This window comes from Muscardinus avellanarius, assembly GCF_963383645.1.
Source record: "Muscardinus avellanarius genome assembly, chromosome: 3".
Taxonomy (NCBI): domain Eukaryota; kingdom Metazoa; phylum Chordata; class Mammalia; order Rodentia; family Gliridae; genus Muscardinus; species Muscardinus avellanarius.
The window spans coordinates 115564807-115580554 of NC_137788.1; the positions used below are offsets into that span (position 1 = coordinate 115564807).

At 46.3% G+C, this 15748-nt stretch overlaps 1 protein-coding gene across 1 annotated transcript; it reads left to right on the forward strand.

Annotated features, from left to right (window-relative positions):
• The first annotated feature begins 8694 nt into the window (after nucleotides 1-8694).
• Nucleotides 8695-10068, forward strand: S100A12 (S100 calcium binding protein A12). Its single transcript, XM_080690901.1, has 3 exons — nucleotides 8695-8727; nucleotides 9235-9392; nucleotides 9812-10068. The coding sequence occupies exons 2-3, from the start codon at nucleotides 9255-9257 to the stop codon at nucleotides 9950-9952; spliced, it is 279 nt and encodes a 92-aa protein (XP_080547027.1). The 5' UTR covers nucleotides 8695-8727; nucleotides 9235-9254; the 3' UTR covers nucleotides 9953-10068.
• Nucleotides 10069-15748: the final 5680 nt, after the last annotated feature.

The window sequence follows — 15748 nt, forward strand, 5'->3', positions numbered from 1 at the left end:
CTGGGGGTGTTGGAAGGAAGGGCCGGGGGACCCCAAGGAAGAAGCCTGTGCCGATGCCCCCTCACGCTCCCAAGCCCCGTCCTACCCACTCTGCTCCCTGCTCAAACAATTCCTGTCTTTTTAGCCCTGGGGACCCGAGTCATTGGTTCTAGGATGTAGGGATGATAATTTTACCAGTTGCTTCCAAATGGGTGGTTGAGGTGAATGAATAGCATTCTCTAAACTCAAGTTTAGTTTCCAGCTAAATGTCTTTGATGGGCCGGGCGTGGTGGCCTACGCTTGTAATCCCAGCATTTGGGAGGCTGAGACGGGAGGATCGTGGTTTGCGGCCAGCCTCCGCTACTACTTAGGCCCTCCGCAACTCAGTGAGACCCTGTTTTCAAACAAAGAATAAAAAATAGGGCTGGGGATGTAGCTCGAGGTAGAATGCCCCTGGGTTACATCCCCAGTACCAAAAAAAAAGTCTTTGATATGGCTTTTGGAAAATTAGGGGTGTGTGTGTGTTTGTGTGTGTGTGTGTGTGTGTGTGTGTGTGTGTGTGTCTGTGTGAGAGAGGGGGGGCATACATATTAGGGATCGAACCCAGGGGCATTCAACCTCTGACCTACACCCCACTCCTTTTTATTTTTTATTTTGAAACAGGGCCTCTCTAAGTTGCTAAGTGTATTGCTAAATGTCAAAGCTGGCCTCAAACCTGTGATTCTCCGGTCTCAGTTTCTCCGGCATGGGGATAACAGGCATGTGGCACCATGCCTGGCTCTTCCGTCTATACTTTTATCTTAGGGATTTTGGATTTTTCCCCTCTCTTTCTACTCCCATCCTCCCAGCTCAATAAAATGGCACAGGAATGGGCGGACAGGCTAATACATAAATAAAACCCACCTCAAAGAACAGGCCACTCAACTGCTGCTCTGTGGGACTCTGTGCTCTGGCAATCTGTGAATTATCTAAAATAACTTCCCTGCTGGGAAAAAATAGGGTTAGTGGTGGAGCTCAGAAGTAGAGTGTTCCTGGCTTCCATCCCCAGCACCTCACACACACACAAAATAAATAAAAACAAACAAATAAATACATAAAATAAAATAACCTCCCAATCATTACATCTGTGGACACAGCAGGGAGCCTTCAACCCCATCTGGGGTGATGACTGAGCCCCAAGAGCCCAGGCTGAAGAGAGGAGCCAGCTCTGGGATGGGCAGGGAGAGTTGCTCAGAGACACCAGCCCTGCTTTGTGCAGAAGAGAAGGAGAGGAGGAGGCCAATTCCCCAGGATTTCAGCAGGAGCAAATCTCCCCCCACCACTAGCAAAATGTCCCCAAGAATCACTGGCTTCCAAAGAGAAGAGTCACTTCATCTCCGTGGGGTTTTTGTTGTAGATTTAATAATTAAAATGCAAACGAAGCTGGGCGTAGCATACACTTGTAATCCCTGCACTTGGGAGGCTGAGACAGGAGGATGGCACAGGCCGGGAGCCAGCCTCAGCTACTTAGTGAGGCTCCAGGCTCCAGGTGCACCATGTCACCTCCCAGGTCTTGCTTGATTTTGAGGGGATGTCACGAATGGGTGAAGAGATAATTCAGGATACACAGAGAAGGGAACATTTGATTCTGCCTGCTAGTTACCCATGCCGGTGGTGGTGGTGGTGGAGGTGGTGGTGGTGGTGGTGGTGGTGGTGGTGGTGTGTGTGTGTGTGTGTGTGAGAGAGAGAGAGAGAGAGAAAGAGAGAGAGAGAGAGAGAGAGAGAGAGAGAGAGAGAGAGAGAGGAAGGGGGTTTGGGATGGGGGGTGACATATCCCAATGTCTTTGATTTTTCTATTTCTTTTGAAGATACATTGTTGGGCTGTCTAGTAACCAATTCTTTGGGACAGATTTTCTCCTGGTGATTTAGATCACCGGGGCTACAAATGGGAGTTCCTGCTTAACACACAGCTGACAAGTTGGTTTTCCATCCTGAGAACAGACAGGACCGGCCCTTCCTCCGCCTGCCTTCCTGGTCCCGTCTCTTTGCCCCCTGTAGCAGCTCTGTCTTCCAGAAGGGCTGGTAGGAGAGCAGGTGTCGGGTGAACATGTCTCTTGGGCTCTGTCTTCTGTGCAGGACGGTACAGCTCCGCCCCGGGGGTGAGGTGTGTTGAGTTTTCCCTGGTGTGAGCAATCTTCCTGACAAGGCTAATGCCTTTTGATGTCTCTAGGGGCTGCTCTGGTCACAATCCCTCCTCGCTTGCTCTCAGGTTGGCTGAGACTTCCTTCCAGTCTTAGGAGCCGTTTGACCAGTCTGACGCTTGTTGTGTAGGATTCCAATGTTTCGTGTTACTATTATTCATAACGGTTGCCTGTAGTTGGAACCCCAGCCAGGCTGTCTTTTCTGAGCCCACCCAGAGGGACTAGGGGTGGACTAAGGACTGGCTGGACACTGAGCTACCGACGGCTGACCCTCAGCCCGGGCTTGGGCCCGGGCAGCTGGGAAGAGCTGAGGGGGACATTGCACAGAGGGTTCAAGGAGGAAGCAGGCTTGGAGATTATCATTTACAAACAAGACTGCGCCCATTGCAGAAACCATGGGGCAGGTCAGGCAGGGATTAGCGAGCAGAGCAAGGTGATTTGGTTTCCTGTTCCCCCAGCTACAAAAGAAGAACAAGGTGGTGGGAAATTGAGAAATAAATAACATGGTAGGAAGCCTCATGCAACGTCTGAGCCCACAAAGGACACTTTGTCCACCAACCGAGGCAGATCCGGGCCACTGAGATTTCCGGGGCCTCGGTGGGATGCCTTGTTTACGACCTTGCTTCTCTGTTTAGGCTTCCACCTAATACTCCAACCTCAGCCTCGCTCCTAGTGACAGGGGCAAGATGTCCACGAAGGCACAGAGAGGATCGGGGACTGGGCAATTCGTCTCATACAGCTAAAAAAATAAAATAAGCCAGGCGTGGTGGCGCACGCTCGTAAGCCCCGCGCTTGGGAGGTAGAGACGGTAGGATTGCGCAGCTTCAAAGCCAGCCTCGCTGGGTTAAGAGACCCTGCTTAAAAAAAAAAATTATATATATATATATATATTAGGTCTGGGTGTAACCCGGAGGTAGAAGGGTTTCCAGGAACCCTAGTACCACCAAAATAAATAAATAAATAAATAAATAAATAAATAAATAAATAAATAAAATAATAGCAGCAACAGCAGCAGCAATAATAATAATAAATAAAGTTCATTCCATCGTGGAACAGTAGCATGTGCCTGTAATCTCAGTACTTGGCGGCTAAGAGAGGAAGATCACTGGTTTGAGGCCAGCATAAGCAACTTAGTGAGACCCCCAGCAACTCATGGAGACCCTATTTTCCAAGTAAATATAAAACAAAAAGGGCTTGAGGTGTAACTCGGAGGTAGAATGCCCTTGGGTTCAATCCCCAGTATCCTGTAACACACACACACACACACACACACACACACCTCTTATTTCAATGGAAAGGACTTCCCTGTGCACCCTCTACTTGGATTGGGTCCAGATGCTGCCCCCTCCCCCTTCTGGCCTCCTGCCTGGGGGAATCCGTCTAAATTCAAATAAGCCAAAAAGAGGAGGGAGAGCTACCCATGGCTATTGGGCCCTGGCTCTGTGTCAGTGTGAACCAGTGCAGCAGACATCATTTCAAACCCGGAAAGACAAAATGGTGGTGGTCACGCTCTGGTCCTATGGCAGAGTCGGTCTGGATCAAAGGAAGTCTTACCGCTTACCATCTGATGTTTGAGAAAAGAGCCTCAGAGCGATTCACAACAGACAAAGGAGACAGCTTATCTCTGCTGGACAGGCTAGTGTGTGTGTGTGTGTGTGTGTGTGTGTGTGTGTGTGTGTGTGTATTGTGGTGCTAGGGATTGAGCCCAGGGTCATTCGCCCTCCGAGCTACACCCTCTAGTCTATTTTCCTTTCATTTTGAAACAGGGTAGGTTGAGGACAGCCTCACTAAGTTGTAGAGGCCGTCTTTGAACCTGTGATCCTCCTGCCTCAGCCTCCCAAGCACTGGGATTATAGGCCTGTGCCACAACACCCAGCTAATATGGATTTATACACAGGTTAAGATGTCAAACCCCAAACTGCTGTGGTTTTATTATCCTGTTAAAAGTTGAAAGAGTGCTAGATCTAACTTAAGAATCTTACTCCCACATTTCTCCCCTGATTTTCTAGGTATATTCTCAACTATTATTCTAGCAAGTTTTTTTTTGTTTGTTTTTTACCAGAAAAATCATTCTGGCTGATTCTCTTATGAATAAATCAAAACAAAAATTTTGACCTGGGTTCATTTCGTTTGTGGATTATTTTGCTTTATGGCCTGAGATGTGGTGGGAGACGACCTCATTTATTTCTCATGAGAACCCCATGAGAGCCAGGCGTGGTGGCGCACGCTTGTCATCCCAGCATTCGGGAGGCTGAGACAGGAGGATCGCGGTTTGAGGACAGCCTCAGCTACTTAGCGAGTCCCCTTGCAATTCAGCGAGACCCTGTTTCCAAATAAAGAATAAAAAATATGGCTGGGGTTATAGCTCGGAGGTAGAATGCTCCTGGATTCCAGCCCTAGTACTGAGAAAAAAACAAAACAAAACAAAACTATGAGAGATGTATTTACTATTTCCATTTTGCATATGAGGAGAAGACTCACCGAGGTTAAGAAATTTGACAAAGCTTGCTAGTTGGGTAAGTGGTATGGCTAAGCTTAGATCACCAGGGCTCCAGATGGGAGTTCCTGCTTAACACACAGCTGACAAGTTGGTTTTCCATCCTGAGAACAGACAGGACCAGCCCTTCCTCCGCCTCCTGGTCCCAGTCTCCTCGTCCCCTGTAGCATCTCTGTCTTCCAGAAGGGCTGGTAGGAGAGCAGGTGTCGGGTGAACGTGTCTCTTGGGCTCTGTCTTCTGTGCAGGACGGTACAGCTACGCCCCGGGGGTGAGGTGTGTTGAGTTTTTCCTGGTGTGAGCAATCTTCCCGACAAGGATAATTTTCAGGCACCAGAGGAAGGGGCTTGGCCTTTTGATGTCCCTAGGGGCTGCCCCAGTCACAATTCCCCCTCGCTCTCAGGCTGGCTGACTTCCTTCCAGTCTTAGGAGCTGTTTGAAAAGTCTGACACTTGTTATGTAGGATTCCATTCCTTTGTGTCGAGAGTGACTTTAGATGTGATGGTATTTTTTTAAGTTGATCAACTCTTTGGGGGGGAGGGGCAGATTTAGCTTTGCAGAACTTTTTTTTTTTTGTGTGTGTGTGTGTGGTTCTGGGGATGGAACCCAGGGGCATTCAACCTCTGAGCTATACTTCAAGTCTTATTTTTTATTATTTTTTATATATTTTTTTTTTTGTGGTACTGGGGATAGAACACAGGGGCATTCTACCTCCGAGCTACACCCACAGCCCTATTTTGTATTCTTTATTTTGAAACAGGGCCTCACTGAGTTGTAAAGGGCCTCACTAAGTAGTTGAGGCTGTCCCTGAACCGTGATCCTCCTGTTTCAGCCTCCCAAATGCTGGGATTACAAGCATGCGCCACCGCGCCTGGAAAGCTTTGCAGAAAATTTGAACAGAAAGTATGAAGTTCCCATAACAGCCTTCTCCCTTAGAGTTCCTCCATTACTAATATCCGACATTAGTATAGAACATTTGTTATAATTGATGAGCCGATATTAATAATTATTATCAATGTAATAATAATATTATAGCATGATATTGCAATGTAAGGATGTGGTTTACATTAGGGTTTGTTCTTGGGGTTGTACATTCTATATATATATATATATATATATTTTTTTTTTTTTTGTGTGTGTGTGTGTTTTTGTGTGTTGAACCCAGGGGCATTCTACCTTGGAGCTATACCCCCAACCCCATTTTATTTTTTTATTTTGAGACAAGAACGTATTAAGTTGTTAAGAGTCTTGCTCTGTGGCTGAGGCTATCCCCGAACCTGAGATTCTCTTGTCTCAGCCTCCTGATTACTGAGATTAAAAGTGTGCACCACCACGTCCGGCTCATCTGTGATTTTTTTTTTTTTTGCGGTACTGGGGATGGAGCTCAGGGGGATTCTAACTCTGAGCTACACCCCCAGCCCTATTTTTGATTCTTTTTATTTTGAAGCAGGGTCTCACTGAGTTGCAGAGGGCCTCACTAAGTAGCTGAGGCTGGCCGCGAACCCGGAACCTCCTGTCTCAGCCTCCCGAATGCTGGGATTACAAGTGTGAGCCACCACGCCTGGCCTGAGATTTTTAACATAATTCTCTCAGGATTTATTTTTTTTTTCTTTTCTCCTGCAACGGCATTATTTTGTTTTCTTTATGGTTGAATAAAGCTCTCTTGTATGCACAGACCACATTTTTCTTTATCCAAACATCTGTTGACAGATATCTGGGCTGGTCTCATAACTTGGCTGTTGTGAATCTCGCTGCTGTGAACTTGGCTCTGCACACGTGGTCAGAGCCTGCTGTCCTGGATTCTTTTGAATAAAACTAGGAGTGGGTCATATGGTGGTTCCATTTCTAGTCTTTTGAGAAATCTCCATATTGGTTTTTCTAGTGGGTATACTAATTTACAATCCCACCAACAGTGTATAAATGTTTCTTTCCCCCAAATCCTTGCCAGCATCTATTGTTACTTGTATTCTTTCTTTCTTTCTTTCTTTCTTTCTTTCTTTCTTTCTTTCTTTCTTTCTTTTCTTTCTCTCTCTCTCTCCCTTTCTCTCTCTCCCTTTCTCTTTCTCTCTCTCTTTCTTTCTCTCTCCCTTTCTTTCTCCCTTTCTTTCTTTCTTTCTTTCTTTCTTTCTTTCTTTCTTTCTTCTTTCTTTCTTTTTTCTTTCTTTCTTCTTTCTTTCTTTCTTTCTTTCTTTCTTTCTTTCTCTCTCCCTTTCTCTCTCTCTCTCTCTCTCTCTCTCTCTCTCTCTCTCCCTTTCTTTCTCCTATTCCCCCACCCCCTCTCTTTCTCTCTCTCTTTGCATGGCTGGGGATGGAACCCAGGGGCATTCTACCTCCGAGCTACACCCCAGCCCTATTTTTATCCTTTATTTTGAAACAGTCTCACTGAGTTGCAGAGGGCCTCACTAAGTAGCTGAGGCTGTCTGCGAACCGCGATCATCAGGTCTCAGCCTCTGAATGCTGAGATTACAAGTGTGGGCCACCACGCCCGGCTCGATAGAAAACTTAAGGGGGATAATAATAGAAAATACTCCAAACTGTGGGAATTAGATAAGTATCAGACACAGGAGGCATTCAGAATCCCAAATAGACAAGCTCAAAAGAGACTTTCTCTGTGACACATAATTAAAATGCCCAACGGAGAGAACAAGGATAGAATTTTTAAAGCCTCAAGAAGAGAAAGACATTGGGTTATGTTTAATGATAAACCAATTAGATTTATTTCTGATGTTCTTGGCTTGGAACACATCGTTCAAGCCCCAAAGGAAAATAATTGCCAACTAAGATTGCTATAACCAGCAAAGCTATTCCTTAGAATCCAAGGAGAAATAAAATACCTTCTAACACTAGTGGAAAAGAAAAGAAAAAGAATTCATGACTTCCAAACCAGCATGATTGGGGACTGAACCCAAGGATTCACACAGGCTGGGCAAGTGCTGGACCACCGAGCTACATCCCCAACCCTCTTTTAAAAGAGTTTTATTATTTTATAATAATAGAACTCTTCTTGTTTTAGGATGAGGGGAATTACAACCCTGGCAAAGGTTTTGAAAGTAGACAAATTTGAGTTTAATACTTAGAGAAGTTATTTAGCCTCACTAAGATTATTTTCTTCATCTGTACAATAGATGGTGTGTGTGTAAGGGGGTGCTTTATGGAGTGCGCAAGGCGGTGTCAGGTGTGTTCTGATCACTTCAAACCTCTACATTGCTATTTATTTTTATTTTTTTATTTTTTGCAGTACTGAGGATGGAACCCAGGGGCATTCTACCTCTGAGCTACACCTCCAGCCCTATTTTTTATTCTTTATTTGAAAACAGGGTCTCACTGAGTTGCAAAGGGCCTCACTAAGTAGTAGCTGAGGCTGTCCTCAAACCTCAATCCTCCTGTCTTAGCCTCCTGAATGCTGGGATTACACACCTGCACCACCATGCCCGGCTATCATTATCATTTAAAAAATTGTATTAGACATAACTGGTCGTGGTGGCGCAGGCTTGTAAGCCCAGCATTTGGGAGGCTGAAAAAGGAGGATCTAGGTTTGAGGCCAGCCTTAGCTACTTAGTGAGGCCCTCTGCAACTCAGTGAGACCCTGTTTCGAAAAAAAGAATACAAAATAGGGCTGGGGGTGTAGCTCGGAGGTAGAATGCTCCTGGGTTCCATCCCCAGTACTGCAAAAAAAAAAAAAAATTATTAGACACTCAACTAACTCCTCTCCCCTCACCAGACAGTGAAACTTACCCTCTTAGCCTTTTAACCAGGAGGGAGCGGAGCTGACTTGAAGGCTGGGCCCTGGGCCAGGCCTGGGGGATGTGCAGGACACCTGAGTGGGAGCTTTACTTCAGCCTGGCATGAGTGTGAGATTTGGGGTTGGTAAAGTCTGAGCTGTTCCTGTTACAGTCAAAGCCACATGTTGTACCTATTTCTTGAGCAAGAGGGCTCTCAGCAATCAACTCTAGATGAATCAGAGATTTCCTCACCCAGAGTGGACCTGCGCTGCCTTATAAAAAGCCTGCTGTGCTCCTGCCCTGCACCTGTGCTGGCGTCTTGCTGTAGCTCCACACTTCTGTGCATTGCTGGGTAAGTGCTCTTCCCCTAGCCAGGTCCTCAGGGATGCACAGGAGGCCGCAGTGTTTACAGGAGGCCACTCAGCAGTCTCAGGGTGCTGGAGGCCAGAACCCTTAACTTTCCTGAGCACCTCTGGGCTGACATTGCAGTTTGAACCCAGCAAGGTCAGCTTGCTGTGCTAGGAGGACCCGGCCCCAAGCCTGACTTAGCAGGGTGGTGACCATCTGTGGCCAGTGTCTTCTTGCCTTCCCGGTGAGCTCCAGATGGGGCTCCCTTGGTGAATGAGCTGGCAGTCCAGGCTGCCTCCTTTGGACCGTGTTCTGTTTCTTGCTCTTCCCCCTCCTCTCCACAAATGACTGCTTCACCATGGGCCAGACACGGGGCAGAGAGACCACCAACCAGATCTAGGGAGCTGTGTGCTTCCTCTAAACCCTAGATGCAGCGAGAGGGGACAGTGAGTGTTGAGGAGTGAGGGCTGAGGAGAGAGTCTGCCTCTAAACTTCCTTTGTCTGCTGAAAGGTTAACGCAAGGCCGGGAAGATGACCACCCTGGAAGATTACTTGGAAGGAGTCATCAACTGCTTCCACAGGTACTCAGTCCGCACGGGGAACTTTGACACCCTCTCCAAGGGTGAACTGAAGAAGCTGATCACAAGGGAACTTTCAAAGACCCTCAAGGTAGGTGATGCCCTTCTCCCCTTCCACGCCCTTGCTGAGGGGAACGGCCAATCCTGGAGAAGATGGAGGGACAAAGGACTGGGGTGGGGATCTGCCTCCTCAGATGTCTGCATGTCCATGAACATGGGATGGAGAGCAGCAGGGGAGGCGGGAGGCTGGGCTAGGTGAGCTGCAGAACATGGTCAAGCTCCTGTGAGTCCCGCAGGTTCATGATAGCTGCATCCTTCTTTTTCTCCTGCTGTCTAATGTCTAGGGCTGTCTAATGACTTAATGTTTCGAGGACTCTCTGAGCTGACCCCCAAATGGGAGGCCTGAGAAGGTGTGTGTGTGTGTGTGTGTGTGTGTGTGTGTGTGTGTGAGTGCACGCAAGCTTTATGTGGAGCATCTGAGCTCAACGTCTCTGTTTTCCTTTCTCCTAGAATACCAAAGATCAAGCTACCATTGACAGAATATTCAACGAGCTGGATACAGATAAAAACGGACAGGTGGACTTTAAGGAATTCCTCTTTCTCGTGGCCTCTGTGTTGGATACGGCCCACGAAAACATCCACAAAGAGTAGGAAGCTCTCTGAGGGACTTTCCCCCAGCAACATTTCCAACAGGATGTTTTCTTCCCCTCATCAGATCCCTGCCTTGCCCGGGGCTGGGGGAGAATTAATAAATGTTATGAAGAGTTCTTCATGGTGTCTGTGTACTTTTATTTCTTTCCTTGTCCGTGGTCCCCCAACCTGGTCACACCCCACCATTGCTATTTCGACAGCCTCCTTTGGATCGTTTAGGCTTCCAAACTTATTGGCTTACCACCCCCTTTTCAGAAGAAGACAATACTCAGTGTACACTGGGTGCTTCTACCACCCCCTTATTTTTATTGAAACTGCACCAGTTTCAAGCAAGGCTACTACTGCTCCCTGGATTGCTTCAGCATCTCCTCCTGAGGGTGACGTCTTGACTTTGGAAATCTATGCTGAGACCCTCGTTGCACTTGTTAACCAAATATTTATTGCCAGCCCACTATTTGGAACCAGGCATGGTGGCACATGCCTGTAATCCTAGTACTTAGGCAGGAGGGTCATCAGTTTGAGACCAACCTCTGAAACTAAAACAAAAACAAAAAATGAAAGAAAGAAAGAAAGAGAGAAAGAAAGAAAGAAAGAAAGAAAGAGAAAGAAAGAGAGAAAGAAAGAAAAAAGGGCTGGGAGTGTAGCTCAGAGGTAGAGTACCCCTGGGTTTAATTCTCAGTAACACACACACACACACACACACACACACACACACACTCCTTCCTTCCTTCCTTTTCATTTCACAAATGAGACCAAAGACCAAAGACACAAAGTCCTTGTCTTCTCAGAGCTCATATTCTATTGGGAAATGAGTAGAGAAATGAGTAGAAAAAGAAAAATTTACCCTATGCTGTACTGGTAGGCAATCATAAGTGAAACCAAAGTGGGGAAGTGAGGTTAGGGTGTCAGGGGAAGGTGTGAGACGTTGGTTTAGATGAAGTTCCTGACAGAGAGAGACCAAGGCCCCGAGGTGGACATCTGCTCAAAGAGTAGCACAAAAGCCAGGCATGGCAGTACACGCCTGTAATCCCAGTGCTTGGGAGACTGAGACAGGGGGATTGCAGGTTCAAGGACAGCCTCAGCCACTTATCAAGACCCTCAGAAACTTAGTAAGACCTCATTAAACTAATAAATAAAGTGTTGGGGTGTAGCTCAGAGGTAGAATGTCCCTGAGTTGAATCACCAGCCAAAAAACCAGAGTACCTAGTGTACAGTAACTGAGGGGATAGGGAGTGTCAGGATGTGGGTCTACAGGTGATAGAAATATGATCGCTTCAACTATGTAAACATTATTACTTAGAGATTTTACATTCTTTGTTTTAAGCCTTGAACTCCAATGTGCACTTTGTACTTCTGGTCTATCTCACAGATACTGCTACCTGAAGATCATGGCCACCATACTGGATGCAGCAGCCTGACGTCTTTGATGAGATGGAGCAGGGCGGGCTGAGTTGTGGGGACAGTAATGGTGGTGACAGGGGTGGTCAGATTCTGAAGACATTTCAGAGGTGAAATGTGAGAAATTAAAGATTACACCAAAGCTTTTTTCTTTTTCTCCCCTCCCCCTTCCCAGCTGGGTGCAGGGAAAACATTAATAAAAAACTAAGTTCTGGCCTTAAGGTGCTTAACTGGTCGGGCAAAACAGGAGCCACAGAAATTTCCATGCTGTGTCATGTGTGTTAGGACAGAAGTGGTCACAGGACAATGTGGAGGAGTAAAAAGGTGGTCCAGCTTGTGGGAGAGGTCAGTTGGGTTTTCTGAGGGAATGGATGAATGCTTACTTGGTCATGATATTTGAGGTAGAACTTTGAAAGGGGGAACAATAATGCAGAATTTGCATGTCTATGAACATGGGATAGTAAATAACAATCCCTTTGTTCTTTTCTCAAAGAGTAAAGAATTTGGATGTCCATGAACATGGGATACTAAGGAACAATCCCTTTTTTCAGAGTGAAGAACTTGCATGTCCATGAGTATGGGATAGTAAAGAGCAATCCCTTTGGTTTATTCAAAGAGGGGAAAGAATAGGAAGGCGTTGAGAAGAATGAGAGAGGTGGGAAAAGGGAGAGGAATATAATGTTGTATATCCAACACAGGGTAAAGGGCAAGAAGACATCTCTAGCCAGACCCCTCAATGGTCTTGTTTTTTGCTAAACACTATTCTAGGAGCATGCTGTCTCCTTTGGTGTTCCTCTCTCGTCTGACACTGCATGCATTGATGTGATTATTTATTTGGTGTCTATATTTACCAGTAGACTAGGCTGTTTGAGAGGGCTTGTTGTATCATCCTTAGCACTGGCTCATATTCTGGCAGAGGGAGGTATTTGCCAGTGTGGTTAGAATGTTTGTGTACTCTCAAAATTCATGTAGAAACGTAATCCCCAATGCACCAATCTGAAAAGTTAGGACTTTTAGAACGCAAAAGACCATGAAAGCGCCAGCCTTATAAAAAGGGGTCAGTGCCTTATAAAAGATCTTGGTGGGGAGTTTACCCTTTATGTTCCTTCTTCATGAGGACTCAGCATTCCTCCCCTTTGGAGGCTGCAGCACTCTGGGCCTTTCTTGCAGGCAGAGAGCAGCTCTTGCCAGACACCAAATCTATCAGCATCCTGATCTTGGGCTCCAAAACCTCTCCAAATGGGAGAAATAAAATTTTACTCTTAAAAAGTACCCAGCCTATTTTTTTTGGTATTGGAGGTTGAACACAGGGGGCATTCTACTTCCAAGCTACACCCCTAGCCCTATTTTATTTTTATTCAAAACAGGGCCTTGCTAGGTTGATGATAGTCTCACTACTTGCTGAGGTTGTTCTCGAACCTGTGATCCACCTGTCTCAGGCTCCTAAATACTGGGATTATAAGTGTGCACCGCCATGTCCAGCTTCAAACTATAGTATTTTATTATAAAGTACAAATGGACTAAGATACTGTGACATATATAGGTACTGAGGATTGAACCTAGAGGCATTCTACCTCTGAGCTTTACTCCCAGTCCTATTTTAGCTTTTATTTTGCAACAGGGGGAAGTTCCCTAAGTCGCTGAAGGTCTCTCTAAATTGCTGAGGCTGGCTTTGAACTTTTGATACTCCTGCCTTAGCCTCCCAAGTACTGGAGACTGAGATCTGAACCTGTGATCCTCCTGTCTCAGTCTCCCAAGTACAGGTGTGAGCTGCCATTTGTATAAAAGTTTAGGACACACAGCTCTGCAGAATACATAATACTTGATAATGATGACGTGACTGTTATTGATTTATGTATTATTTATTATCAATCTATGTATCTATCTATCTATTTATCATCTACCTATTTTTTTGTTTTGTGGAACCGAGGACTGAACCCAGAGGCATTCTACCTCGAGCTACACCCCCAGCCCTATTTTTTATTCTTTATTTTGAAACAGGGTCTCACTGAGTTGCAGAGGGCCTAAGTAGTGGAGGCTGGCTGTGAACCTGTGATCCTCCTGTTTCAGTCTCCCAAGTACTGGGATTACAAACATGTGCCATCACGTCCAGCTCTATCTATACTTCTTTATTTTGTAGTGTGCTCCTCCTACTTATATGAAAATTGCTTACTTATATAAAAACTGCTTAAAAATGATGTGCTTGGTTTTTCTGACAACAGCCTCGTACATCTGTTGACTGAGTTTCGGGATGACATCGAGAGGCCCCAGTGAGTGGCAGCCTGAACCACCTGGTTCCTTGTAGGCACGCTAATGTTTGCACAACAGCAAAGCCCTTAATCCCTGCTAATCCACATGCAACTGTCTTTCCCTCCAGTGACTTTCTTGTCTCAGTATGAAGAGGAAACTTCGAAGCTGAGCTTTGTGTGTTTCAGAGGAGTCGTCCCTGTCCCTGGTTAGATATGACTCTTAGTTGTTTTTTTTTTTTTTTGTGTGTGTGTTTTTGTGGAATGAAACTCAGGGACATTGTACCTCTGAGTCATACCCCCAGCCTATTTTTTTTAGTTTATTTATTAATTTAATTTAATTTGGAAACAGAGTCTCTTAAGCCAGCGCGGCTGGCTTCGAACCTGTGTGATCCTCCTGTCTCTGCCTCCCAAGCGCGGGGATTACAAGCGTGTGCCACCACGCCTGGCTAGTTTATTTATTTATATTTTGGTGGTATGGGGATGGAACCCAGGGGCCTTCTACCTCTGGGCTACATTCCCAGACTTATTTTATATTTTGTTTTGGAAACAGGGTCTCTCTAAGTTGCTGAGAGCCTCACTAAGTAGCTAAGGCTGGCTTCAAACCTGTGCGATCCTCCTGTCTCAGCCTCCCAAGTACTGGGATTATAGGCATGTGCCACCATGCCTGGCTAGTCTTTTTATTTTTGAAACAGGGTCTCACTGAGTTGCAAAGGGCCTCGCTGAGTAGCTGAGGCCCTCCACGAACCACGATCCTCCTGTCTCAGCCTCCCAAATGCTGGGATTATAAGTGTGCGCCACCACGCCCGGCTCTGACCCCTGGGTTTCACAGGCCTGGCTTGGAGAGCACCCCAGAGACACAGGAGAGCATCTCACCTCAGAGAATTGGGGGTTCAAGAGCGGTGAGTCAGAAAGAGCTCAGAGAATGTGGACCAGGTAGAGGTAGAAAGAGAGGGGTGGGCCAAGAAGGAAAGTGGAAAAGGCAGAAGAAAGGAAAGGACCCTCGCGGAGGGGGCTCCCCAGCTGCAAACCTGCCCTCTGCTGTGTCCACGGGTGTCACTCCCTCTTCTCTGTCACTTCAGGTCTTGGCGATCATCTCTTTTTTACTCCAAGTAAGGTTTACGCACAACAGCTGGTGCCCCATGGTATGGCTGGAATCGCTCCTGGTGAAAGAGGAAATCCTGTCTCTGACACCCTCCCTATCTCTTGTCTTGGGGGTGCATCTTGGAAAGTGGGGTGAGTGTCCAATCTGTCCAGGGAGCTGACCAGCGTCTTGGGGTAGAGAAACTGGTTCAGATCTGAGCCAAGAGGCCACAGAGGTTGGGCAAGGTGTTGTCCCCTTGGTGTCCTGGAGTGTCAAAATCCATGACACAGGGTTTTCTTACAAGAGGAACATTTTGAGCAACCGCTGGGAGGGGCAGGGCTTTGAGGTGGGAGTCCAGTTTACCTCAGAGCCCGGTCCACACTGGGGTTGTGTAAGATTGCTTCACGGGGCTGGTGAAAACCTTTCTTCTCAGCAAGGTCTTGACAAACACTGGTGAAGTATAAAATTACAGGATCTTTTATTTCTGGGGGGAGGGGAAAGAAAGTTGGATGGTGTGCCCTCGCCGATGAGATGGAGCCTGGAATAGTCTGAGATTTTGACCAAATTTGGGCTTTCTGAGAAGCTGGGGGCTCTGTGCAGCTCACACCTGGGGAACCAATCACACCACGAACCAAGCCATAAACCACAGCAGAGAGACACTTTTAAAAAATTTTTTAATTAAAAAAAAATTTTTTTTTTTTTTTTTTTTTTGGTGGTACTGGGGATGGAACCCTTCTACCTCCGGGCTATACTCCCAAATGTATTTTATATTTTATTTGGAAACAGGGTCCCTTAAGCCAGCGAGGCTGGCTTTGAACCTGCGCGATCCTCCTGTCTCTGCCTCCCAAGCGTGGGAATTATAAGTCTGCGCCACCATGCCTGGCTAATTAAAAAATTATTTTATTTTATTTATTTATTTTTGTGATACTAGGGATTGAGCCCGGGGCATTCTACCTCTGAGCTATGCTTCTAGCTCTTTTTTTTTTTTTTTTTTGGTACTGGGGATGAAACACAGGGGCATTCTACCTCTGAGCGACATCTCCAGCCCTATTTTTTATTTTAAGGCAG

Coding starts and splice junctions, on each gene's coding strand:
- S100A12 (XM_080690901.1), top strand. CDS start 9,255: ATGACCACCCTGGAAGATTACTTGGAAGGAGTCATCAACTGCTTCCAC. Junction 9,393..9,811: donor AACTTTCAAAGACCCTCAAG/GTAGGTGATGCC, acceptor CCTTTCTCCTAG/AATACCAAAGATCAAGCTAC.